General features: G+C 42.3%; 1 protein-coding gene across 1 annotated transcript in view; it reads right to left on the bottom strand.

Annotated features, from left to right (window-relative positions):
- ddx10 (DEAD (Asp-Glu-Ala-Asp) box polypeptide 10) overlaps window positions 1–27780 on the bottom strand; it is a 291208-nt gene that overhangs the window by 25759 nt on the left and 237669 nt on the right. The window contains exon 17 of the mRNA XM_063054140.1: window positions 27349–27494. Within this exon, the coding sequence (XP_062910210.1) occupies window positions 27349–27494 (146 nt within the window). The remainder of the gene's footprint in view (window positions 1–27348; window positions 27495–27780) is intronic.

Genomic DNA, 27780 nt, shown 5'->3' with positions numbered 1-27780 from the left:
CTAGTGGCACTTCAAATTAAAATGAAGCAAATTCTTCAAATAAAAATGCAGTGTGTGGGGACTAGTTGTATCTAGATTATGCACAGAAAATTAATTTCAGTCACACCACTTGATTAACAAGAAAATGGACTCTGTTCCAACTTTGCAAAGTTTTCTAACAACTTATTGGTTCGTTCTAATTAAATTTCATCATTACATATTCATTGATAAAGGAGCTGAAGTAGTCAATATATTGAGGATGAGGTGGAACCTTGTTACATCTGTTTTCTCCCTAGTGCACTACAGGAGGCAACCCTCTTTGTACCAGCACAATATCAGAGGAACAATCAATTAAGAAATTCATTTGATACAATTGTAATCTCAAAGCAAATACAGGTTGAGCAACCCTTATCTGAAATTCCAAAATCTGAAAACCTCTGAGATCCTAATTTTTTTTAAAGCACTGACATGACACAAATGGAAATATCCATAAGGCACTGGGAAGGTTCCCAGGCGATATGCAAGTCCCTGTGCACCACAGAAAATTCTAAGTGATCGCACACATGCAATGAACAGAATTAATGGAAAACACAGTACTGTGCAAAGATCTTGGGCATAGCTAAGGTTCCCTTAGACTTTTGCACAGCACTGCATTTGTCAATGCGGAGCGGAGGAGTAAAGGATATTGGGAATAATGAGAGTGGAGTGCTGTGGGAGAGGTGTGGGACAGGTAGCAGAAGTAAGTGATGTAAAAAAGGAATGGCTGCATAAAGATGACCAGAATACTATCTAGCCATCCCATCAGGTATCTGCAAATAAAATCACAAAACAATCATGAATAAAATTATAAACTTAAGGATGCATTACATATCCAATAGAAATATCATTACTACTATATAATATGTAAACACTGAGTAAATTCATTTTCTAACTGAGATTAAAAACCTTTGCACATGGGTGTTTCAAGGGCCAAGTATTAAAAATGAAGTTGGGGTATAGAAGATCCAAATAAATGACTAGAGGGCTCGATCACCTCTCCTGTCCCCACGATCCTGGAAAACTGAAAATGGCTTCTATCGGTGGGTGGAGAGATGAAGTACGGAAAAGCAGAACTCATTTCATAAACGATTCAGAAATATTCCTGCAAGACAAGCTGCTATATTCCTCATTACTAGTTATCTTAAATTTGACCGAAATTATTCTTCAAAATTTTCTATTGTATTTAAAAGTTTTCATGTTCAAGTTTAATTATTGCTTCCAAATGCACATCATCTCAGTGCACCCTAATAAAGTCAATTAAACCTGCTGTACTCATTAAAAAAAATGTAGTCTGTAATAAACAGCCCTGCAGGCTGAATAAAATCAGGTGTCTTGATAAATTGCACTACCGATACTTTACAGATGTTATTCTTTCAAATGGGAACTTGAAAATCAACAACAACAATTATTAGAGGCTCCTGAATCCAGGGAGGAAAAAAAGTGTATTGGAATGACTTTTTAATACAGCTCACTATCATAGGGAGAAATGTTCATTTATTGCAATGCTGACAATAATTGTCCTGCTCCAACAGGTTGTCACCTCATTGTGAAAACTAACAAACAAAATTTGCTTGAGTTGTTACATAAACCTGAATAATTAGTGTCTTATAAAATAAGGCTCTTGACATCACCTTATAACAAGCTGTCTCAGCAATCTGCTGCACAGAAGTAAAATAGATTAGCACTAATCATGTCACCTGCAGGCTCCTGAATGACTGAGTTAATCTAATGAAGAGTTTAACTATTTGGACCAGTAATCTCCAATTCTGGATTTTGATGAGTTAAATCATTTGATTATGACATTAAAAATATTGCATTTCGCTTCAGAATACACTATCTCAGAGAGTGGTATCACATAATATTAGGATAATACAGGGCTATAATCGTCAGAGAGAGTCAAAAAGTGAAGAGTACTACAGCGTCGACTGTTTATTTATGCCCATAGATGCTGCCTGACTTGCTGAGTTTCTCCAGCATTTTGTGTTTGTGCTTTCAAAACCATCAGACATAGTAACGAAGAACCTAAGAACTTAAGAAGTAGGAGCAAGAGTGGGCCATCTGGCCCATCGAGTCTGCTCCGCCATTCAGTAAGATCATGGCTGATCTCATCAAGGACTCATCTCCACCTACCTGCCTTTTCCCTGTAACCCTTAGTTCCCCTACTATGCAAAAACATATCCAACCTGGTCTTAAATACATTTACCGAGGTAGCCTCCACTGCCTCATTGGGAAGAGAATTCCACAGATTCACCACTCGCTGGGAAAAGCAGTTTCTCCTCATCTCCATCCTAAATTAACTCTCCTGAATCTTGAGAGTATGTCCCATAGTTCTAGTTTCACCTACCAGTGGAAACAACTTTCCTTCCTGTATCTTATCTATCCTTCTGAATTCCAGTGAGTACAGTCCCAGGTGACTCAATCTCTCAAACACGAGGAAATCTGCAGATGCTGGAATTTCAAGCAACACAAATAAAATTTGCTGGTGAACGCCAGGCAGCATCTCTAGGAAGAGGTACAGTCGACGTTTCAGGCCGAGGCCCTTCGTCAGGACTAACTGAAAGAAGAGCTAGTAAGAGATTTGAAAGTGGGAGGGGGAGGGGGAGATCCGAAATGATAGGAGAAGACAGGAGGGGGAGGGATGGAGTCAAGAGCTGGACAGTTGATTGGCAAAAGGGATATGAGAGAATCATGGGACAGGAGGCCCAGGAAGAAAGAAAAGGGGGAGAGGGGAACCCAGAGGATGGGCAAGGGGTAGAGTGAGAGTTTCGCTGAACACCTACACTCTGTCCACCAGAGAAAGCAGGAACACTTCCTCCCTTACCACCATTCAGGGCCCCAAACAGTCCTTCCAGGTGAGGCAACACTTCACCTGTGAGTCGGCTGGGGTGATATACTGCGTCCGGTGCTCCCGATGTGGCCTTCTATATATTGGTGAGACCCAATGCAGACTGGGAGATCGTTTCGCTGAAGACCTATGCTCTGTCCGCCAGAGAAAGCAGGATCTCCCAGTGGCCACACATTTTAATTCCACGTCCCATTCCCATTCTGATATGTCTATCCACGGCCTCCTCTACTGTAAAGATGAAGCCACACTCAAGTTGGAGGAACGACACCTTATATTCCGTCTGGGTAGCCTCCAACCTGATGGCACTAACATTGACTCCTCAAACTTCTGCTAATGCCCCACCTCCCCCTCGTACCCCATCTGTTATTTATTTATATACATACATTCTTTTACCTTGAACTCCAGGCCGGGTCTTTATGTGAACTGCGACTCCAGCCTTGAACTCCAGGCCGGGTCTTTATATGCTGCTATTGTGACTCCCGTCTCCCCTTCCCCCACCACCACTCTGCAACTCCGTCTCCCTCAGATCCCACCGTCAGCTCCTGGGCCCTCAGAGGCTCCATCTTCCTCTCACCCCAACCCTCCCCTCTCCACTGACACCCCCAGCCTCCCCCCTCCCCCCTCTGATCCGAGCTCTCAAGATTCCAGCTTTGAACACCAGGCCGGGTCTTTATATGCTGCTATTGTGACTCCTGTCTCCCCTTCCCCCACCAATACTCTGCAATCCCATCTCCTTCAGATCCCACCGTCAGCTCCTGGGTCCTCAGAGGCTCCATCTTCCTCTCACCCCAACCCTCCCCTCTCCACTGACACCCCCAGCCTCCCCCTCCGATCCCAGCTCTCATCCGTGCCAGGTCTTTACCATCCCCTCCGACCTTCAACTGTCGGAGGCAGAGTGCTCTGTCCTCAGTAAGGACCTCACCTTTGTCCCCCTTCGCCCACACCTCAGCGAGTTCCGTGTTCCATGATGCGGAATTTTTCTTCCGCCGTCTCCGTCTCCGAGCCTACTTCTTCGGCAAGGACTCTTCCACCCCCACCGATGACCCCTTCTCCCGTCTTCAACCCTCCTCTTCTTCATGGACACCCCGCTCTGGTCTTCTGCCTGCTCTGGTTCTCTTTATCGCTAACTGCCGACGGGACATCAACCGTCTCGACTTCACCGCACCTTGTCCCCATTCCAACCTCACTCCTTCGGAACGCTCTGCTCTCCACTCCCTCCGCACTAATCCTAACCTTATTATTAAACCCGCTGATAAGGGGGGTGCTGTTGTAGTCTGGCGTACTGTCCTCTACCTTGCCGAGGCACAGTGACAACTCGTGGATACCTCCTCTTATTTATCCCTCGATCATGACCCCACTAAGGAGCACCAGGCCATTGTCTCCCACACCATCACTGACTTTATCCGCTCAGGGGATCTCCCATCCACTGCTACCAACCTTATAATTCTCACACCTCGCACTTCCCGTTTCTACCTCCTACCCAAGATCCACAAACCTGCCTGTCCTAGCCGACCTATTGTCTCAGCTTGCTCCTGCCCCACCGAACTCGTTTCTGCATATCTCGACACGGTTTTATCACCCCTTGTTCAATCCCTTCCTATCTATGCTCGTGACACTTCTCACGCTCTTGAACTTTTCGATGATTTTAAGTTCCCTGGCCCCCACCGCTTTATTTTCACCATGGATGTCCAGTCCCTATATACTTCCATCCCCCATCAGGAAGGTCTCAAAGCTCTACGCTTCTTTTTGGATTCCAGACCTAATCAGTTCCCCTCTACCACCACTCTGCTCCGTCTAGCGGAATTAGTCCTTACTCCTAATAATTTCTCCTTTGGCTCCTCCCACTTCCTCCAAACTAAAGGTGTAGCTATGGGCACCCATATGGGTCCTAGCTATGCCTGCCTTTTTGTTGGCTTTGTGCAACAATCTATGTTCCGTGCCTATTCTGGTATCTGTCCCCCACTTTTCCTTCGCTACATCGACGACTGCATTGGCGCTGCTTCCTGCACGCATGCAGAGCTCATTGACTTCATTAACTTTGCCTCTAACTTTCACCCTGCCCTCAAGTTTACCTGGTCCATTTCCGACACCTCCCTCCCCTTTCTAGATCTTTCTGTCTCTGTCTCTAGAGACAGCTTATCCACTGATGTCTACTATAAACCTACTGACTCTCACAGCTATCTGGACTATTCCTTTTCTCAACCTGTCTCTTGCAAAAACGCCATCCCCTTCTCGCAATTCCTCCGTCTCCACCGCATCTGCTCTCAGGATGAGAATTTCATTCTAGGACAAGGGAGATGTCTTCCTTTTTTAAAGAAAGGGGCTTCCCTTCCTCCACTACCAACTCTGCTCTTAAACGCATCTCCCCCATTTCACGTACATCTGCTCTCACTCCATCCTCCCACCACCCCACTAGGAATAGGGTTCCCCTGGTCCTCACCTACCACCCCACCAGCCTCCGGGTCCAACATATTATTCTCCGTAACTTCCGCCACCTCCAACGGGATCCCACCACTAAGCACATCTTTCCCTCCCCCGCTCTCTCTGCATTCCGCAGGGATCGCTCCCTACGCAACTCCCTTGTCCATTCGTCCCCCCTATTCCTCCCCACTGATCTCTCTCCTGGTACTTAGCCGTGTAAGCGGAACAAGTGCTACACATGCCCTTACACTTCCTCCCTTACCACCATTCAGGGCCCCAAACAGTCCTTCCAGGTGAGGCAACACTTCACCTGTGAGTCGACTGGGGTGATATACTGCGTCCGGTGCTCCCGATGTGGCCTTTTATATATTGGCGAGACCCGACGCAGACTGGGAGACCGCTTTGCTGAACACCTACGCTCTGTCTGCCAGAGAAAGCGGTATCTCCCAGTGGCCACACACTTTAATTCCACATCCCATTCCCATTCTGACATGTCTATCCACGGCCTCCTCTACTGTAAAGATGAAGCCACACTCAGGTTGGAGGAACAACACCTTATATTCCGTCTGGGTAGCCTCCAACCTGATGGCATGAACATCAACTTCTCTAACTTCCGCTAATGCCCCACCTCCTCCTCGTACCCCATCTGTTACTTATTTTTATACACACATTCTTTCTCTCACTCTCCTTTTTCTCTCTCTGTCCCTCTGAATATACCCCTTGCCCATCCTCTGGGTTCCCCCCCCTTGTCTTTCTTCCCGGACCTCCTGTCCCATGATCCTCTCGTATCCCTTTTGCCTATCACCTGTCCAGCTCTTGGCTCCATCCCTCCCCCTCCTGTCTTCTCCTAACATTTTGGATCTCCCCCTCCCCCTCCAACTTTCAAATCCCTTCAGTTAGTCCTGACGAAGGGTCTCGGCCTGAAATGTCGACTGCACCTCTTCCTAGAGATGCTGCCTGGCCTGCTGCGTTCACCAGCAACTTTTATGTGTGTTGCTTGAATTTCCAGCATCTGCAGAATTCCTGTTGTTTTCTTTTACCCTCTCTCCTTTTTCTCCCTCTGTCCCTCTCACTATACCCCTTGCCCATCCTCTGGGCTTTTTCCCCCCTCCCCCTTTTCTTTCTCCCTCGGCCTCCTGTCCCATGACCTCTCATATCCCTTTTGCCAATCAACTGTCCAGCTCTTGGCTCCATCCCTCCCCCTCCTGTCTTCTCCTATCATTTTGGATCTCCCCCTCCCTCTCCCACTTTCAAATCTCTTACTAGCTCGAAGGGTCTCGGCCCGAACCATCGACTGTACCCCTTCCTAGAGATGCTGCCTGGCCTGCTGCATTCACCAGCAACTTTTATGTGTGTGACTCAATCTCTCCTCTTAGTCTAACCCCCTCATCTCTGGAATCAACCTGGTGAACCTCCTCTGCACCACCTCCAAAGCCAGTATAACTTTCCTCATGTAAGGAAACCAGAACTGCACACGGCCTCGCCAGTACCCTATAACAGTTGCAGCATAACCTCCCTGCTCTGAAATTCAATCCCTCTAGCAATGGCCAACATACCATTTGCCTTCTTGATAGCCTGCTGCATCTGCAAATCAACCTTTTGTGATTCATGCACAAGCACTCCCAAGTCCCTCTGCACAACAGCATGCTGCAATCTTTCACCATCTAAATAATCTGAACATCGATTTTTCCTTCCAAAGTGGATGACCTCGCATTTACCAACATCGTACTCCATCTGCCAGATCCTTACCCACTCACTTAACCTATCTATATCTCTCTGCAGATTCTCCGTATCCCCTACACAATTTGCTTTTCTGCTCAATTTAGTGTCATCAGCAAACGTAGATGCACTATACTCAGTCCCCTCTTCCAGATCGTTAATGTATATTGTGAACAGTTGTGGGCCCAGCACTGACCCCTGCAGCACACCACTCACCACTGATTGCCAACTGGAGAAACATTTGATGTCAAATCCATTCTCAGTGCAGCCAGATACATTCATTGAAAGAGGCCATTTATATGCCAACAACAGGAATTCTGCAGATGCTGGAAATTCAAGGTCTCGGCTTGAAACGTCGACTGTACCTCTTCCTAGAGATGCTGCCTGGCCTGCTGCGTTCACCAGCAACTTTGATGTATGTTGCTTATATGCCAACAAGCTGGGATCTGGACTCCTTTTGGAAGAATGTACCCGAGATCATGCTGGAAGAAACAGAGTGGCACCATATCTATAAAGGGAGCATAGCGTTGGAATGAAAGGGAATGAAAGGGACTGAAATCTGGCAAACCTTCTGGGTCTTACCGTCTACATCCTACATTTCTAAAACAGGCAGCTGAATTAGTCATGATCTTTCAGAGCTCCTAGTTTCAGGAATAAGACCAACAAACTGGAATTTTGTAAACATAATTGTTTCAAGTGAGGTGAAATGGGAACTATAAACTTCTTGGCCTGATACCAGATGCTTGAAAGATACAAAAATGTGGTAACAAGACGTTTACAAAAATCACAGAACAGCATATCAGTGACCACAGTTTGTGAAGGGTAAAAAGCTAATGACAAATTCAGTTTTTGAGGATGTAATTTTGCAGGGCAGATGAGGGAAACTACTAGATGTAATACACCTCTATTTCAAATCAAATTTAAAGAAGTGTTTCATAAGATGATGCAAGGATGCACAAGGTTGGCATGGAATGAGGGCAGACATCAAACAGTCAGAATTAACAGGACTGAGTTTGACCAACTGTTATTAAAAGGGTGCAACTGGGGTTGTAATGGGCACAGGGTATTCATGATTTTTACTAATCAGATGAAAATGTACCTGAGTTTAGTGATGACACATGTCTAAATGTGAATGTGAGTTGTGAGATACACAGTCTACAACAGAATGGAGACAGGTTAAGTGACTGGGTTGCAGACGTGAAATGGAGTATGGTGTGCAAAAATATTCTCACTTTTTCTGATAGCTATAAAGTAAAAAATCAAAAAATATTCACCAACTTCTTAGAAAAATATTTGATTTGTATTGACTCACACTTTCAACTGAACATCCCTATTTACTGTCACTCCCGTCTCCTTTACTCACCAAACTGAAACTCTGCAGACTCTGAGGAATATTATATCACCATTAAATAAGTCATATGAATAGCTGTTCTTTCATTAATGCATTTGGTACTTCCGGAACCAAAGCATAGAACCCTCATGCAAAAGATTGATGCAGGTAACTCATCAGGAAAAGAAAATAGCATAACTCACAATTCTAATAAAACTGCATTGTTCAAAAATTGCTCTGCTTTCAAAGCAAGGTTCTACCTGCCTTGCTTTGAAGCACCAAAAAAACAACAAAGAATAGAACATTCATATCTCTAAATCTTTACTTGGGGAAACATAAGCAATGCTGATAAACACTGCAATCTCTGTAAGAGTATTCATATTTTGTTTAGAATGTAAGGTGTGGAAGACCACATCTTAGTGAAATCTGTATTTCTAACATATCCTCGCCAGGTGTCAGACTCCAATGTACCTAGCAGGGTGAGGAAAACCTGTGCCAACCAAGGGTTTAAGGACATCTTCAACATCTCATTGCTGCAGCTGGCATTCTCTATCTGCTTCCAAAGGGCATACTGGTGCCCAACAGGAGAAGAGAGAGCTGCTTAATGACTTCTGCCCAGTAGCACTCACCACTACTGTGATGAAGTGCTTTGGGAGGTTGTTCAAAGGCAGAGGTAATTCCTGCCCGAGCAAAGGCCTGGATCCACTGCAATTGGCCTACCGCCACAACACGTCTGCAACCGATGCAATCTAGCTGGCTCTCCACTGGATTGTGAGCCATCTGAACAATAGCATTACCCATGTGAGGTTGCTGTTTATCGATTTACAGCTCAGTGTTCAACATCAGTATCTGCTCAGTGCTAATCAACAAACTTCAAACTCTAAACCTCTAAGCTCCCTCTGCAATTGGATTCTTGACTTCCTCATCAGAACACCAGTCAGTACAGACCGGTGACAACGTTTCCTCCCCACCGACAATCATCACAGGGGCGTCTCAATGACCTGTGCTCAGCAAGCTGCTCTACTCTCTGTACACTCATGACTACGTGGCTAGGTACAGCTCGACTGCCATCTACAAACTGATTACACCACTGTTGTTGGCAGATAGAGGTGAGGAGGTAGACAGGACTCACAGCAATAACCTTACATTCAGTGTCAGCAAGACCAAGGAATAGATTGTGGACTTCACGAAGGGGAAATCAGGAGAATATATACACATTCTTATTGAGGGGTCAGTGATGGAAAGATTTCTAAGTGGTTCACACATCCATGAAAATACGTTACTATTACTCTTTTAAACTATTTATTTTCATTGTAGCATAGTAATTTCAAAGGTTCATTTTATTATCAAAGTATGTATGCAGAACACAATTCTGAGATTTGTCTTCTCCTGATAGCCACAAAATACAGAAAACCAGAGTAGTTGAAAGACATCAATCCCCCCGCATGAAAAGAAAAATAACAAAAACTCACAAACCCCAAACTCTGCCAACCCCTCCCTCACACAAAGACTAACAGATCACCCAACTCCCCAACCCATTAATCCCAACAAGAAAGAATGGGCGAGTACATGATAAAAACATAGAACTGAAAGAGACCAATATGAACTACAGTCCAATCCATAATTCTCAGAATTTCGATAACATCTTCAAGAGCATCGGGGCCCAGCAGCCCCTCTGAGGGCAGCGACTCGAACCACCGGCCCCTCCGAGGGCAGCGACTCCAACCACCGGCCCCTCCGAGGGCAGCGACTCCAACCACCGGCCCCTCCGAGGGCAGCGACTCCAACCACCGGCCCCTCCGAGGGCAGCGACTCCAACCACTGGCCCCTCCGAGGGCAGCGACTCCAACCACCGGCCCCTCGAGGGCAGCGACTCCAACCACCGGCCCCTCGAGGGCAGCGACTCCAACCACCGGCCCCTCCGAGGGCAGCGACTCCAACCACCGGCCCCTCCGAGGGCTGTGACTTGAACCACCGGCCCCTCCGAGGGCAGCAACTTGAACCACCGGCCCCTCCGAGGGCAACGACTTGAACCACCGGCCCCTCCGAGGGCAGCGACTCCAACCACCGGCCCCTCCGAGGGCAGCGACTTGAACCACCGGCCCCTCCGAGGGCAGCGACTTGAACCACCGGCCCCTCCGAGGGCAACGACTTGAACCACCGGCCCGTCCGAGGGCTATGACTTGAACCACCGGCCCCTCCGAGGGCAGCGACTCCAACCACCGGCCCCTCCGAGGGCAGCGACTCCAACCACCGGCCCCTCCGAGGGCTATGACTTGAACCACCGGCCCCTCCAAGGGCAGCGACTCCAACCACCGGCCCGTCCGAGGGCTATGACTTGAATCACCGGCCCCTTCGGTGGCCTCTCCAAGAACCACTCGCTTTTCTCCGCATTTGCCTCGATGTTTCAATCTTCCTTGACACTTTAATCGGCGAGAAATATAGTCGATCATGGCTCTTCACCTTGTTGCTGAGCTTCTCTTTGTGGTAGTTTCTCCCCTGGTGTTTTCTCAGTCACAGCAGAGTGCTAGCTCACTCGAACAAACCACAGACCAAGTCAGTTTCAAAAACAAAATTAAGATAAAAAGAATAAGCAGAAGATGTAGAAGAATGAAATGACTGACTATCTGGAAGATGGTGCCTGAGGAATCGTTCTCTGGCGTCATTTTGACCAGAAATTCATTTGTTATGCCTGCACTGTATTACTGCCACAAAACAACACATTTTGTGATTAATGTCAGTGATAATAAAGCTGATTCTGAACAACTGGGCATAAATAATACATGTTCTGAAGGACTGATGGGCAATGAACTTAATAAATAGGCTCAGAATAATATCAATGCAGTATTTTGTTCCTAGAAAATGCTAATGTTTACTCAGACAGATTTAGAAGATTATGGATTACAAACACTTAGAAGAGACACAAGCACAAGGGATTCTGTAGATGTTGGAAATTCGGAATAACACACACAAAATGCTGGGGTGCTCAGGTCAGATAGCATCTGTGGAAAGGAATAAACAGTCGACCGATTATTCCTTTCTAGTTGGAACAGTGGCCTCTCTGTCGAACTCATGGTGGGCCATATGAAATAATTGCTTGAATAGTTCTAGCTATATTATGAATAGCTTTTGAATTAAAAGTAAAATAAAACAAAATCCAAGAGAAAACAAAAACAAAAGGAAATGAAATAGTAATTCAACAGCAAAAATTCTATAGATATTGGGAGCTTGAAATAGCAGAAATTCTTGGAAAACATCTGACAGCGATTATGGAGAAAGAAACAGAATTAATGGTTTATGTCAACGCACTTTCATCCACCCAAAAGATTAGCTGTTTCCTCTCTTCACATATGCCACCTGACCTGAAGTTAATTCCAGCAACCTGCTTTTAGTTTAGTAGAACAATCTGGCCCTAACTATCTTTTGTCCTCATGGACATCTAATTCTTTTTAATCATTCCCTATCAAAACAACCTCTGGACTCTTCATTTCTTTCTTGAACAGAGGACCAATCAGACCCTCAACTCCCACTGCCACCCTCCTTCCACTTGCTGAAATTGGGCCTCACATTAAACTGCTCCTTAAACAGCAATGAAGGAAATAAGTCGAGCCAAATTTCAATCTGCTCCCACTTTCACTTTCCCTCAACTTGCCTTTTTAAACCTTGATTTCTAGATCAGAGAGCAGAATCCACTGCAAGTCCAGAGTAAGGTTAAGGTCTCCCTTTCCACCCCACAAGCCTCCAAGTTCAACATCTTCTCTCTGTACTTTGTTACCTCTAAGCAGAATGCCAGCATCAGGCACATTTTCATCATCACCCTGCTTACAGCATCTCAACTGGACTCTTCTTCCTGATAATCCCTGCTTCACATTTACTATCAATGACCACTCCCGTCCTCGCATTTCTCGCTATATCGAAGCTCAAACGCTCTTTTTAGGTCCCCATTTGTACTTCAAACTTAATGTACAGCATTTACTACTCATGATATGAAATCTTCCACACCGAGGGATCAAAAGCAGATTAGACAGCCACTTTGCAGAATGTTGCTGCTCAGTCCATGAATATGACCCTCAATCTTCTGCCTTACTTTTAATTGTCTAACCCATTCCCACTGACTTTGGATTTCAGCCTCCCATAAAGGTTCCATGAAGCCCAACATAAGCATAAAGAATAAATCCTTATTTTCCAACTAGCTGCATTGAAAATTCCTGCTCTCAAAATCAGAGTTCAATGGTTCCAGCACCGTTTCTCACATTCATAATGTTCAACTCTTTGAGTTTTTAACCATTTCTGTTTTCAACTTCAGCGAATTATTATATATTTCCATCATCTCCAGACACATCATTTTTATTCCTTAATAATACTTTGTTGACTCTCTGCCACACGGCTTTATCACCAATGATTATTATTCACACCTGCCCCATCCATTGCATTCCAATGTTTTTGTTATCTCTGCCCTTGCCATGCCTACGGCATTTAAATTTTTTTTGATAACGTCTAACTTTTTCCAGGGCTGAAAGATCATTGATCTGAAAAGCTTATTCTCTCTACAGATTTGCTAAAACCATGAGTATTTCTAGCATTTTCAGTTTATTTCAGAATTGCAGCATCTTCAATATGTTGCTTTGGACCAGTAAAATAGGCCGAGATGCTCTAAATTTAAACTAATACTGCCTTTCTATAACCAAGTACATATCCAATGAATATATTGACTCTTTCAGGTTCAACATTATTGGGAATGTTATGATAGTCATGGGAGATTTCAATATGCAGCTAAATTGGAAACTCAAGTTGGTGCTGGATCCCAAGAGGGGGGACTTGTAAATTGCTTACAGGATGGCTTTTAGAACAACTTGTGGTTGAGTCCACTGAGGGATCAGGTATTCTGGGTTGGGTGTTGTGCAATGAATTGGATTTGGTAAGGGTGCTTAAAGTAAAGGAACTCTTTGGGGCCAGTGATCATAATATGATATAATTCTCCTGCAAATTGGGAAGCAGGTAAAAATCAGATGTATCAGTATTAAAGTGGAATAAAGGAAATTACACAGGCATAAGAAAGGAGTTGGCCAAAATTGATTAGAAGGGGACACTAGCGGGAATGACGGCAGAACAGTGACGGTTGCATTTTCTTCGAGCAATTCAGAAGGTGCTGGATAGATACAATCCAAACAACAGATGAGGAGAATGGGCAAAGAAGTGGCAGATGGAATACAGTGTCGGGAAGTGTATAGTCATACACTTTGGTAGAAGAAATAAAAGGTTAGACTGTTTTCTAAATGAAGAGAAAATTCAAAAATCTGAGGTACAAAGGGACTTGGGAGTGCTTGTGCAGGATTCCTTAAAGGTTAGTTTGGAGAGTGAGTCAGTGGTGAGGAAGGTAAATGCACTGTTAGCCTTCATTTTGAGAGGACTAAAATATAAAAATAAGGATGTAATGTTGAGGCTTTATAAGGCACTGGTGAACTGGAGTACTGTGAGCAGTTTTGGGCCCCTTACCTAAGGAGGAATGTGCTGACACTGGAGAAGGTTCAAACAAGGTTCATGAAAATGTTTCCAGGATTGAAAGGGGCTTATCATATGAGGAACATTCGATGGCTCTGGGCCTGTACTCGCTGGAATTCAGAAGAATTAGGAGAGATCTCATTGAAGCCTATCCAATATTGAAAGGCCTTGATAGAGTGGAGAGGATGTTTCCTATGGTTGGGAGACTCTTAAGACCAGAGGACACAGCTTCAGAATAGAGGGACAGGCATTTAGAATGGAGAGGAGGAGGAATTTCTTTATCCAGAGAGTGGTGAATCTGTGGAATTCATTGCCACAGGTGGCTGTGGAGGCAGATTCTTGCTTAGTCAGGGCATGAAAGGTTACAGAGAGAAGGCAGGAGATTGGGGTGAGAGGGAAATGGATTAGCCATGATGAAATGGTGCAGCAGACCCAAATGGCCTAATTCTGCTTTTATATCTTATGGTATTATGGTATAAAATTAAGCAATTTTCATTGACAATAACTTCTCAACAATTTAAAACATATAAACGGCTGGTGGCATAGTAGCATCAGTGCTGGACTTTGGGGCGAGAGGTCCCGAGTTCGAATCCGGCCGGCACCCTTGCACGCTCTCCATCTGTGCCTGGGTTGAGTATCAAGCTAACAACTCGACCTCGTAAAAAAAAAACCTGGAGAGGGATGGGCTTCAGGTTTCAGATGCCCAAGACACGCCGTACGATGAGCATACCAAAAAGATCGGTGCAAAAAAAGCTTGTCATGATGGCGCCCCGATGACTCCACCAGGAGTTAAGGGCGCGCGCGCGCACACACACGCACGCACGCACGCACGCACACACACACACACACACACACACACACACACACAGGGTAGCAGACACCAACAGAATCAACAAACTCATTCATAAGGCCAGTGATGTTGTAGGGATGGAACTGGACTCTCTGACGGTGGTGTCTGAAAAGAGGATGCTGTCTAAGTTGCATGCCATCTTGGTCAATGTCTCCCATCCACTACATAATGTACTGGGTGGGCACAGGAGTACATTCAGCCAGAGACTCACTCCACCGAGATGCAGCACAGAGCATCATAGGAAGCCATTCCTGCCTGTGGCCATCAAACTTTACAACTCCTCCCTTGGAGGGTCAGACACCCTGAGCCAATAGGCTGGTCCTGGACTTACTTCATAATTTACTGGCATAATTTACATATTACTATTTAACTATCTATGGTTTTATTACTATTTATTATTTATGGTGCAACTGTAACGAAAACCAATTTCCCCCGGGATCAATAAAGTATGACTATGACTATGACACACATAAAACCAAAATAACCAGACATCAAAGCAATGAGATGTCCATCAAAACAATTTCTTTAATAAATAAACTGTGTAGGCAAATTACATCTCCCACTTCTAATCCAATGAGGTGATAAACACTATTCTGAAGATTAACAATCCAAGGCATTCTCTCTGGATAATGCATAATTTTTCCTTAAAGACACAGTTTAATGAAGGACAATCAGCATGGATATTTAATTTAAAGTGATTTCTGATTAATGGTTGAAGAAATAACAAGGAGAGTGGATGAGGGCAAGGTATGTGATTTGGATCACATTGTCAATGTGTACTTAGAGAGGTGTCTGACAAAATATCACCTGGCAAACTGCTTGGAAAAGTAACACCCAATGGACCCAATGATTCTGATTTCATACCATTTGTGACAGAAAGCACGTGGCTTTAAATAAATAGGCTCCAGGCAAGAGGGTTCTGCAGGTCTCGCAACTATACCTTGGCTCCATGTCTATATTAAACTTGACCCGGCTGGTGGAGTAGATCCCGAGTTCGAATCCAGCCGGCATCCCTGCACGCTTTCTATCTGTGCTGGGTTACGAGCTGGTGATCTCTTTGGAAACTCACCCGGCAGAAGGCAATGGCAAACCACTGCTGTAACTTGCCTCGTACACGGTTCCCCACTACATCAGAGAGGCGAGGAGGGAAATCGTCCGCTAATTGGAGAAACTCCAGATGTGACATACCTTTCCTTTTTTATATTAAACTTAAAGAATCACAATTAATAATCATGGTGATATGGTTGACTAAGGGGAAGAGGTTCCAAAAATAAACCAATGGATTGATCAGCTAAACAAAACTGTAACAAATGGAATTAAGTGTAAAGAAATGTGAGAAATGTACTTAAGAGTGTGTAAATAAGGCAAGGAAATAAGCTATTCTAGTAAGATATTAAGAAGTGTAAAGGAACAGAAGGATCTTGGCTGAATATTTGCAGATTCCTGAAGGTTAAAGTACAGAGACTTTGCTAGAATTGTAGAAAATATTAGTTAGGCACAGCTAACTAAGGATTGTCTTAACACCTTATTATGGGGAGGATGTGATAAGATTAGAAAGGGAAGAGATGAGATTGATGAGCAATCTGGCAGATTTGGGGAATGCAAATTATAAAGCAAGATTGGCTGGGATTCTTTTCTTTGGTTGTTTTATTAGTACAAAAGGTTGTGAGAAAGTAAGACTGGCTGAATAAAAGACGAATCTTTTTCTCACAGCAGAGAAGTTGAAAGGTAGGGAACACAGATTTAAGGTAATGCTAGAAGAAGTAGAATAGCAGTTCCAACGACTGGTGCATCTGAGAAGCTGTTGGATACAAAAACCCTCACCATATTTAGAAAGTACTTTTCTGACCTGTTATAACCTACAGACTGGCAGTCACAAAGTCTCAAGTGGGATTCATGCATATGATCAGCAGAGGGACTTCCTTCTGTGCTGTAACTTTCTATGATTCTACAATGGATGGATGAAATTCAGCACAGATTTCCTTTCTTTGACAGAAATCCAAGGTTATTAATGGAAATTAAGACCAGTTCCAAAGTCAAAACTACAGCAAATTGATATAAAAATAAAAATTGCCAGAAATATCCTAGAGGGCAAGATACAGTATTTTCACTATTTTCTGTTTTTATTTCAGTAGCCTTTTGTTTTTCTTTTGGTATAACTTTGCTTAATGGAAGTTTGTGCAGCCAGTTCACTTCAACTAAAATGACTTTGTGCATACAATATGTCAATACAATATCCGCAGAATGATATCAACAGCCAGAGGTGTGCATTGTGTAATAGTTCCATTCTCTTTGCCAAAATAGCATACACAATGCAAATTAACTCTAATTAGCTGTAAATTAGTAAAATTATGGATAAAGGTCATGGCAGACAGAAGACCAGAGTTAACTGTAAGGCTGTGAACATCACAGTGGAAGCAAGAAAAGCATGCCCATTGGCCCGGTGAACTTCAGTCTGCTATTTTTAACACACAGCTTAATATTTGTGGTGCCACATTCATTTTTCAGGTTTCACCGAGCTTTTCCCCCTTTTACACAGCTTTCAGTCAAGCATTGATAACATTTCAGATGGGCCTTCATGGTGCAGTATTTCATCACACTTGGCATAATGGCCTAAAGCACAGATGGTCATCTGTGTTTACTGTTTTCTTTTAGCTCCTATTTCCTGTCACAATTTAAGAAATTGTATAGCGATTTAGAATTCAAATCCATGTGTAGTGTCTCTTACTTGGGATCATAGAGAAGTACAGGACAGAAACAGGCCCTTTGGCCCATCTAGTCCATGTCGAAACAATTTAAACTGCCTACTCTCAATGACCTGCACCTGGATCACAATCCCTTATTTCCCTACTATCCATGTACCTATCCAAACTTCTCTCAAGCATTGAAAACATTGACTTCTTGTGTTTAAATATATTAATGTGAAATTGAATCTCTTTAAGTTTTGACTGATTCCTCCAGGAAAATGGATCACTGTTTTATTCAATATTAAAATATGTTTTAATTTGCTTAGGGCTCAGTTAAAAGATTAATTAAGATCAACTTCTTGCCAAAGTGCACCAGAAAACAGGTAAATAAAAGAATACAGAGCTTTTATTTATTTTAGTAAAACTTAAAACATTCTCAATTAACTGTGTCATGTGTTACGCCAAGCAGAGTTACCGGACGGATGATGCTAATGAGAAAGATAACGGAAGACAATGTAGAAACATTCAAAATGCTAATGAGAGAGAAGGGAGAGATTAACAGGAAAGAAACACAATTCAGATATTGACAGACCAGTTGCTTTGAACCTGAACTGTTTGAAGTTTGATAGACAGGTGATACCCCAGCAGGGGGATAAAAGGAGCAGGTTTGCTAAGGCACGAGACACGCCATGAGACCCTGGAAAGAGCAGTGTGCCCCCACAAGTGGTAGGAGTTTGGAGGACCGGTTCGCGGGAACCGATCAGAGGCTCACAGGGTGTAAAGGTACAATCGGTGGGAACTTGGGGTGTGTGTCCGCCCTTGCCTGGGTGCCGGGTTCACCGCAGAAGAACGATCGTATCTGGAACGGAGGGGTCACAGTCGGTGAGCACAGCGGGATTAGAAGACATCAAAAGGTCTGCCCGAAACCAACTGCGAAGACATCAAAAGGTCTGCCTGAAACCAATTGCATCTCCCACTCTCTCTCTCTCTCTCTCCCCAACGGTAAAACAACAGCGACTTCTTCGAACTGCACTGAACTGAACTGAACTCTGCTTCACTTGAGACTGATCATTTTACCCCTAGACTGCAATAGAGCTTGGTTGATTCTTATTATCCTAGTTCTGTGTATATGTGTGTATTATCATTGCTAACCTGTTACATTTATATCCTTACGATTAGAGTACTGTATCACTTATTTCTTTAATAAAGTTTTATTAGTTCCTAGTAATCACAGACTCCGACGAGCGTTCCATTTCTGCTGATTTGGCAACCCAGTGACTGGGTACGTAACAACTGAGACTAATTTTCTTTGAAAAAAAACATAAATTAACTGGAAACAAAAAGAAGGGTGATCTTTGGACTATAGAAAACATGATGCAACTCAAAACCTTGTTATACGTACATACAACATGCAATGAATATTTTAAGTAATATAAAATATTCATATATAGAACAGCAAGTAGTTATGGTTCCAACTTACAGAAACAAATCTGCTTGCCATTTATATTAACTAATTTAAGCATTAGTGAGAGAGCTGGTTTTTCAACTTATTGTTGTCTTTGTTATTGCTTCTGGAAGGATAAGTGGGAAGTAGCCTCATGATGGCAATTATATGTAGTACATTGAATTGCACTTTAATGATAACCACGAAAAAAACAAGACACAAAGCTTCTTCAGCATGAGTCATAGTGATGATCTGATATCAATTATCAGGATATATCAGCAACAACCCCAACCTGGATTCCCTACATGAGCACATTTAACACATTCCATAATTGCACAATGCAACCCGGCTTTTTAAAGCTTGTCTTGACCGCTTGATAATTATTTGTACCTATGAATCACAGTAAAGATGACTGACAATGCTCTTAGTTGCAGTAGTAAGAGTTAATTTGATCAGCAATTTAAAAATTAGTTTAAATGATTATATTAATGCCAAAATACCTCAAACTGCAGCATATATGCATTGAGGTCAACGTCTCAGCTAATTCCTATTCTATAATTTGAAAATTCTGATTAGTCCAAGTCATTACACAGAAATGCTACACTGCAAAGAGAGTTCAAAGTTCAAAATAAATTTATTATCGAAGTACATATATGTCACCATATATAACTGAGATTCATTTTCTTGCAAGCATACTCAATAACTCCAATAACCATATTAGAATAAATGAAAGACTGCACCAACTGAGCGACAACCAGTGTGCAAAATATAACCAACTGTGCAAATACAAAAAGAAGAACAAAAATAAGCAATCGCTATCGAGAACATGAGATGAAGAGTCCTTGAAAGTGAGTCTATAGGTTGTGGGAATAGTTCAGTGTTGGTGCAATTGAAGTTGAGTAAAGTTATGCTCCCTGGTTCAGGAGTCCGTTGGTTGAGGGGTAATACTGTTCCTGAACCTGGTGGTGTGAGTCCTGAGGCTGCAGTACCTTCTTCCTAATGGCAGCAGCAGGAAGAGAGCATGACCGAGCTGATGGGAGTCACTGATGATAGATGCTGCTTTCCTGCAACAATGGTGGCGCTACCCATAATGGACTGAGCCATATCCATTTCTTTTTGTAGGATTTTCTATTCAAGGGCACTGGCGTTTTTATATCAGCCTGTGATGCAGGCAGTCAATGTACTTTCCACTACACATCTATAAAAGTTTGTCAAAGTTTTAGATGTCATAATAAATTTTTGCAAAATTCTAAGGAAGCTGCTGTGATTTCTTCATAATTGTATATGCTTAGGACAGGTCCTCCAAAACAATAACACCGAGGAATTGAAAGTTGTTGACCCTCCCCACCTCTGATCCCCCGATGAGGACTAGCTCCTAGACCTCCGATTTCCTCTTCCTGAGTCAATAATCGGCTCCTTGGTCTTGATGACATTGTGCAGGAGATTGTTATTGTGGCACCACTCAGCATGTATGCTGATGGAGAACCAACATGTACAGTACTGTGCAAAAGTCTTAGGCACATATGTAGCTATTACATTGTATTGCTGCCATGATTTTAAAAAAATTTAGACATATGAGTGATGATAAACCCAATTCTGTTAATGGGTCTGTATTGTGGACTGACTGCGGGAAAGGGACAGCAAGAGGGAAAGCATGGTTGGGAAAGGGGGAAGGGAGAGGGGAGGGAACGCAAAGCACCAGAGAGTGACATCCTGTAATGATCAATAAGCCACTTGCTTAGAATGAAATGACCTTGCCTGGTATCCCAGAGCTGGGTATACCTCCACCCATGCCATCCCCAGCCCTGGCACTCTTTCTCTGATACATGTCCCACACCTCTCCCATGGTACTCCGCCCTCAACACTCCCAATATTCTTTGTTCCCGCCAGACTTACCTTGTTGTCCAATCCATGTTGATAACTCCAGTACTGTGCAAAAGTCTTAGGTACCCTAGCTATACTTATATTTGCCTAAGACTTCTGCATAATACGGCAGTTTGTATTGGGTATTCTATCATAAACTTTAACTAGCAATTAAAAATCTATTGGGCCAAATATTCTGCTTCATCAATTTGCCATAACACTTTTTCACTATTAGACATTAGTTATAGAACGGAACAGAAAGGCATGGATCCAAGTTTGACAATGTCAGAGTGGTAGATGATATTACAAGTAATACCGATGAAAACATAAAATCATAAAATGGTTGTAGTAAACAGATTTCAAAGTATACAAATGCTTTGTTGCCTATTTGGGATAAAATGGAGTACTTTCAAAAGCAACAGAGTTACAAAGTGTCTCAGGAGACTGTGTAACTAGATCATTAACAAGTCAAGGAAGGGTTCAGAAAATATTCAAACAGATTAATGGACTGCAAAACTGAACAGCCAGAGAACTGCAGTACAGTTCAGGATAACAGAAGTTATGTATAGTTTTTTGTAGCACTGGTTCAATAAAATCTGGAGTATTATAAGCAGTTCAGGGAACTTACTGGCCCTGGAGCATTAATTTACCATAAGGATTCCTGGAATTCAAGGATTAAATTATGAGGAGAGAATGCATAAACTACAATAGTGTTACTTGGAATTAAGATATCTAGAGGACAATGATTTAAGTTTTCAATATAACTCAAGTAAAACAGTAGAAAATTATTTTGGTTGATGCATAGAAACATAGAAAACCTACAGCACAATACAGGCCCTTCGGCCCACAAAGCTGTGTGGATCATGTACTTACTTCACAAGTTACCTAGGGTTACCCATAACCCTCTATTTTTCTAAGCTCCATGTACCTATCCAGGAGTCTCTTAAAGGACCCTATTGTATCCGCCTTCACCACCGTTGTGGCAGCACATTCCACGCACTCACCACTCTCTGCGTAAAAACTTTACTCCTGACATCTCCTCTGTACCTACTTCCAAGCATTTAAAACTGTGCCCTCTCAGCCCTGGGAAAAAGCCTCTACTATCCACACGATCAATGCCTCTCATCATCTTATACACCTCTATTACGTCACCTCTCATCTTTCGTTGCTCCAAAGACAGAAGGCCCAGTTCACTCAACCTATTCTCATAAAGTATGCTCCCCAATCCAGGCACATCTTTGTAAAACTCCTCTGCACCCTCTTTATAGTTTCCACATCCTTCCCATAGTGAGGTGACCAGAACTGAGCACACTACTCCAAGTGGGGTCTGACCAGGGTCCTATATAGCTTTAACGTTACCTCTCGGCTCTTAAACTCAATCCTACGGTTGATGAAGTCCAATACACCGTAAGCCTTCTTAACCACAGAGTCAACCTGTGCAGTAGCTTTGAGTGTCCTATGGACTTGGACCCCAAAATCCCTCTGATCCTCCACACTGCCAAGAGTCTTACCATTAATACTATATTGTCATCATATCTGACCTACCAAAATGAACCACCTCACACTTATCTGGGTTGAACTCCACCTGCCACTTCTCAGACAGTTTCCAACCTATCAATGTCCTGCTGTCACCTCTGACAGCCCCCCACATAACTCACAACAGCCCCAACCTTTGTGTCATCAGCAAATTTATTAACCCATCCCTCCACTTCCTCATCCAGGTCATTTATAAAAATCACGAAGAGTAGGGGTCCCAGAACAGATCCCTGAGACACATCACTGGTCACCGACCTCCATGCAGAATATGACCTGTCTACAACCACTCTTTGCCATCTGTGGGCAAGCCAGTTCTGGATCCACAAAGCAATGTCCCCTTGGATGCATAGAACGAATTTGGGTCTCTTCTGCAAACAGCAACTGAATCCTGCTCAATTGCTTATTTTGTATCTGAAATCAATAGTTTTTTAGTCATAAAGAGATGTGATAAGAGAAGGTACATGGAGGTAAATGACAGATCATTGTGATCTCAAACCAACGATCATGGAAGTACTCTTTGCTCAGTCTTGGCACTTAATTTGTTGTTATAAACAAAAAGAGAGAAACCCCAGCAAATTCAAGACAGAAAAGCTTTACAGAACATTTTGAAAGAAAAAATCAAATAGAACAAAAGAAACCTCAGCAAAATGTATTTTTAATAAAAATAAAACTCCAGTTAAAAAAAATTAGTTGATCTAAAATCAAATATCCCACACACACTGAAGGAGTTATTTTATGAAAACCATAAATGTGTGCCTCTTATTTTCTATATAATCAGTTTATCAGTACTTAGCAAGAAAAAAAAATGCCAAAGTGGTTGAAAATTAATTTAAACAATAAACTTCAATTTTAGCACAGAGATTTATCAGATTGTTAAGCATTTCACATTGAAATATGTTGAAGCATCCTCTATAGTCTGCAGTGAAGATCACATACAACTCAAAAGTTAAATATTTCCATAACACTTAGAGAAGTGTCAGCAGGAAGTTAGGGGAGCATCAGCAGATACCAGATTGAGCAGTCTCCAAGTCCCTTTAAACTACAAATTGAGCACCACACCACCCAAGCGAGGGGCATGACAATAGATCCAATACATCTACAAGCTACTAGTAAAACAAAATTTGCAATGTTTCTTTCAGCTTCAGCTGTATAAAATCAGAAAAATGCTGCCTCCTCCAACAGAAGCATTTTCCAAGGGTCTTCTTCCAAGGGTCAATAAAACTTAAACTGCTTCGCAAGGAGAATTGAAGAACTTGCTCTTTTATAACAATAATGCTTTATGGATCAGGATGACTGTGTTACAATGAATGAATAAATTAAATTCCATTTTATATAAAAACACATGCATAGTATGGTCTCCTTTTCAAATTTACAATATCTGAAAGTAGTGAAAGTAGTTAGGTATTACCTTCACCGAGTCCTTCAACTTCAATATCCTGAATTCACCAGGAAGTCAATAGGACCAATGACAAAACACCATGGTTACAGGAATAGGTAACCACGGTGACCTGGCACTCATTCCTGAACTCGTGCTACATATGTATGGAGTTTGAAGGTTCTTCCTGGAACCAGATTGGTTTCCTCCAGGTATGCTAGTTTCCTCCCTCACCCCAATGTCCTGCGGGTTGACAAATTCATTCGCTGCTGTAAATTACATCAAGCATGCAGGTGAGTGGCAGAACTTGGGGCAAGTTGATGAGAATATGGAGAGAATAGGTTGGGGGATCCAAGTGGAGGAATGCAACTGTTCTGCATGTGGCACTGACTCTACGGGCCTTCTGCCCCTGAAGGAAACAAGGAGTCATGGAAAGTGGTGGCAAAATCTCTCCTGACCATTCAGCACCAGGCACCTGCTTGATTGACACCTCATCAATACCCAAAGCATTCATTATCTACTCTGCTGGTACACAGTAGCTGTAGTGATACTATCCACAAAATGCACTGCGTTATTCATTTCGGTTACTTGAATAACTTATCCCAAATCTGCAATCTCTACCACACAGGTCAAGGGCAAATCGGAATATCATCACCTGAGGTTCCTCACCATCCTGGCTTGGAAATATATTTATCTTCCTTCGTCATTACTAGGCCTAAAATTTCACTTCCCAAAAGCATTGTGGGAGTACACTTCCCTGAAAGATAGCATTGATTCAGGATCCCAAAAATGAATATTAAAAAAACACAAATTAAATCTGTTAGCTTGGTGCTTTGGGGCTCAAATTGCATTACTGACCATTCCATTCAGAAACCTATCAAAGATGCCCCCTCTATTTATTACATATACTTTTTACCTTACTACTAACAGTTATGAAAATATGCAAATCAGTAAGCAAGCAACATACATTTAACAAAAAAGGGAAGTGGGGTTTAGCCGCACTAAGATTGAACAAGACTGTGGGTAGGTTGGCAGGTGTTTCAATGTGTGGTGAAAATCTCAGGGATGGATACTAATGGTTGGCTGCCTTTTTTGTGTTTATCGGCAATGAAGAGAGCAAAAATATAAAGGCATTAGATCTGGTTTGAAACTTACAATGAAAATTAAGCAAAATATAACTTTGCTGTTTCGAACTGCATATCCCTGTCCATTTATCTCTGTACATCTGTCAATTACCTCATCTCAGACAAGGATGTGTACAATGCTTACATTTTCTAGCCATGAGCATGGCCTGCAGTAGGTTAGGATTAAAATTGGAGGATTGCTGGGTGGCGCAGCTGGAAAGGCCTACTCCACACTGTGTGTCAAAAAAGTAAAAATAAATACAGCCTTTCCTTTAAATCCAGCTCTACTCTTAAGTACAGATGAGAAAAAAGCCAGCCCCTCCCCACTTAGAAATGGACTCAATAGATCTTTTTCCCGAACAAAGCTTTCAGCTTTTTTCTTCCGCTTCATTTCAACATGTGGTCACTCTTTACAGATGCACAAGTGTCCTATCAAGCTTATAATTCTGCCTGAAACCATAAGACATAGGAGCACAATTAGCCATTTGGCCCATTGAGTCTGCTCCACCTCTCCATCATGGCTGATCCATTATTCCTTTCAATCCCATTCTCCTACCTTCTCCCTGTAACAGCTGATGCCCTGACAAATTAAGAACCTATCAACCACTGCTTTCAATACACTCAATAACTTGGCCTGCACAGCCACCTATGGCAATTAATTCCACAGAGTTACCACCCTCTGGTTAAGTACATTTTTCCTCATCTCTGTTCTAAATGGATGAGTCACAGTTTTGAGGCTGTGCCTTCTGGTCTTGACTCCCTCACAATAGGAAACATCCTCTCCACATCCAGACTTTTCAATATTCGATAGGTTTCAATAAGATTCTTCTGCCCCTCATTCTTCTTAAACTCCAGTGAGTGCAGATCCAGAGACATCAAAAGATTCTCATATGTTAATCTTTACATTCCTGGGATCATTCTCGGTGAACCTCCTCCTCTCCAATACCAGCACATCTAAAACTGCTCACAATATTCCAACTGCGGTCCAATTAATGTCTTATAAAGCCTAAGCATTACATACTCGCTTTTGTATTTTAGCCCTCTCGAAATGAATGCTAATATTGCATTTGCCTTACTTACTGCCAACTCAACCTGCAAGTTAAACCTCAGGAAATCCTGCATGAGAATTCCCAAATCTCTTTGCACCTCTGATTTTTGAATTTCTCCCCTTTAGAAAGTCTTTATTCCTTCTGCCGAAGTGCATGACCATGCACTTCCCTGCATTATATTCCATCTGTCACATCTTTGACCATTTCCATAATCTGTCCAAGTGCTTCTGCCCCAAAGCTGGAGGAAAGACTGAGTTGGACGCAAATTATGTTGTGCTCTTGTAACCATGGTTTCAATTAGTTGGTCCACCTGAGTTTCTGGCAAAAGCTTGCCAACATCAAGTTATTTTAAAACAATTCCTAAGATCATACATAAAAAAAACTTTTTTCTTGTAACTCAAAACAAAATGATTCCAAATTAAACTGATGCTTAAGCCTTCCAGTTATTTTCCAGCAATGTGATGCTACTTTTAAGTATCACCCACTTATTTTCTTAATAACGTATGAGGTTTTAAACACAGTGTATAGCCTCATCAATCCAAATAAAATAATACAGGCCTCAATAAATAAAGCATCTCAGCTAATTAGATACATGAAAAGTGCTTTTACATTTTTGGGAAAGTGCACTTATCAAATCAGCAAGCCAGCCCAAAGGCTGTAAAGGAAGGCACTTTGCAATTATCAAGATGAGTGAGTGAGTGAGTCCAGCACAGATCTCAGAATAGCTTTGTGCACAGTAAACTAGGGACACTGAAAAGAACAGGGAAAAGCAGCATATTTAAGACTTACAGTACTTCAACATTAAAGCTAACTGACAAGCATTTCTTATGGTGTACAACAGAAAGCAACAGAAGCTGTAATAATATTAGAAAGCCTGGAGAATTCCTTTTGGACAGTCATTAAAAAAAAACTATCACATAATAAAGAAAGGAAAACTAAAAAGTAAATGACTAAACTAATAATCATGCTGGTTGAACAAAAGCATTTCATCTCCATAAGAGAGGCAAAAATGATAAATTAAGCTATCCGAATCAGAGAAATAAGACACGAACAATATTTTTTACAATGGACAAATGCCTTGGCAAAAAAGAACATGGATCGTCTCTCTGGAAACAATTATTTAGAAATCAACAAGATTCGATATCTTGTATAGTCAGTGCAATTTCAAAGGCACTCAGTCATTGTGCAGAGAGCTCTCATGTCATTACAGTGACTTCCATAGATCTTAGAGTGCAGTACCTGAATGCAACTAGTATGGCATAGTCATAAAGATACCTACTAAAGCAATGTGGCACAAAGATCTCCATTTTCCATCCATTAAATTTCAATTTTCATTTGCTGCTGACAAGATAATCTGGTAAAACTTTAAAGAATTTCCCCTTCCTTTCTTAGCCAGATTAGTTCCCATAGAAACTGAAAAAACAGGGTCTTTGAAATCTTGTAACTTTTAAAAATACTGGTAACTGAACTAATTACTAGCAATCAGGGAACATTTTGTAAAGGCCCTTTTCACTTTTAAGCATGGGCAAAACAGTTCTCTGTACGAAACAAGAACAAAGATTCCTCTGCACAAAAGAAAACTAACCTGTAATAGTCTTCAGATTCCGAAACACTACTGTCATTGTTCTCATCGGAGTCTCTACATTTATCAGGATCAGGAAGATCAGAAGGATCAAAACTTTCCTCCCCGTCACTCCGTTCCAGGTAAGCAACAGCTTCCTCTTCAGATTGCTAAGATAACAAGGCAAAACAATAACATTCAGTAAAATAAACTTTTTGGTAAATTATTTTTTATCATCTAAAAACAAATGTAGTCATTCAGTTCAGGCTTGAAATAAATTTCATTTCTTTCCACAGCAACATTTAAGAGCTTAAAAAATTGTGCGTACCGATTCCTCACTGGCACCTGCTGTGCTTGATTTCTTCAGCATGAGCTGCACCATCAAACTATTCTATAACACTCACCTTCCCCAATTTTACTTAAAGGATGCAATGTAAGGGAATGCACAGAGCAAAA

Source organism: Mobula hypostoma, chromosome 7 (genome assembly GCF_963921235.1).
Source record: "Mobula hypostoma chromosome 7, sMobHyp1.1, whole genome shotgun sequence".
In the NCBI taxonomy this organism is placed as follows: Eukaryota; Metazoa; Chordata; class Chondrichthyes; order Myliobatiformes; family Myliobatidae; genus Mobula; species Mobula hypostoma.
This window is presented reverse-complemented; position numbering and strand designations above follow the sequence as displayed.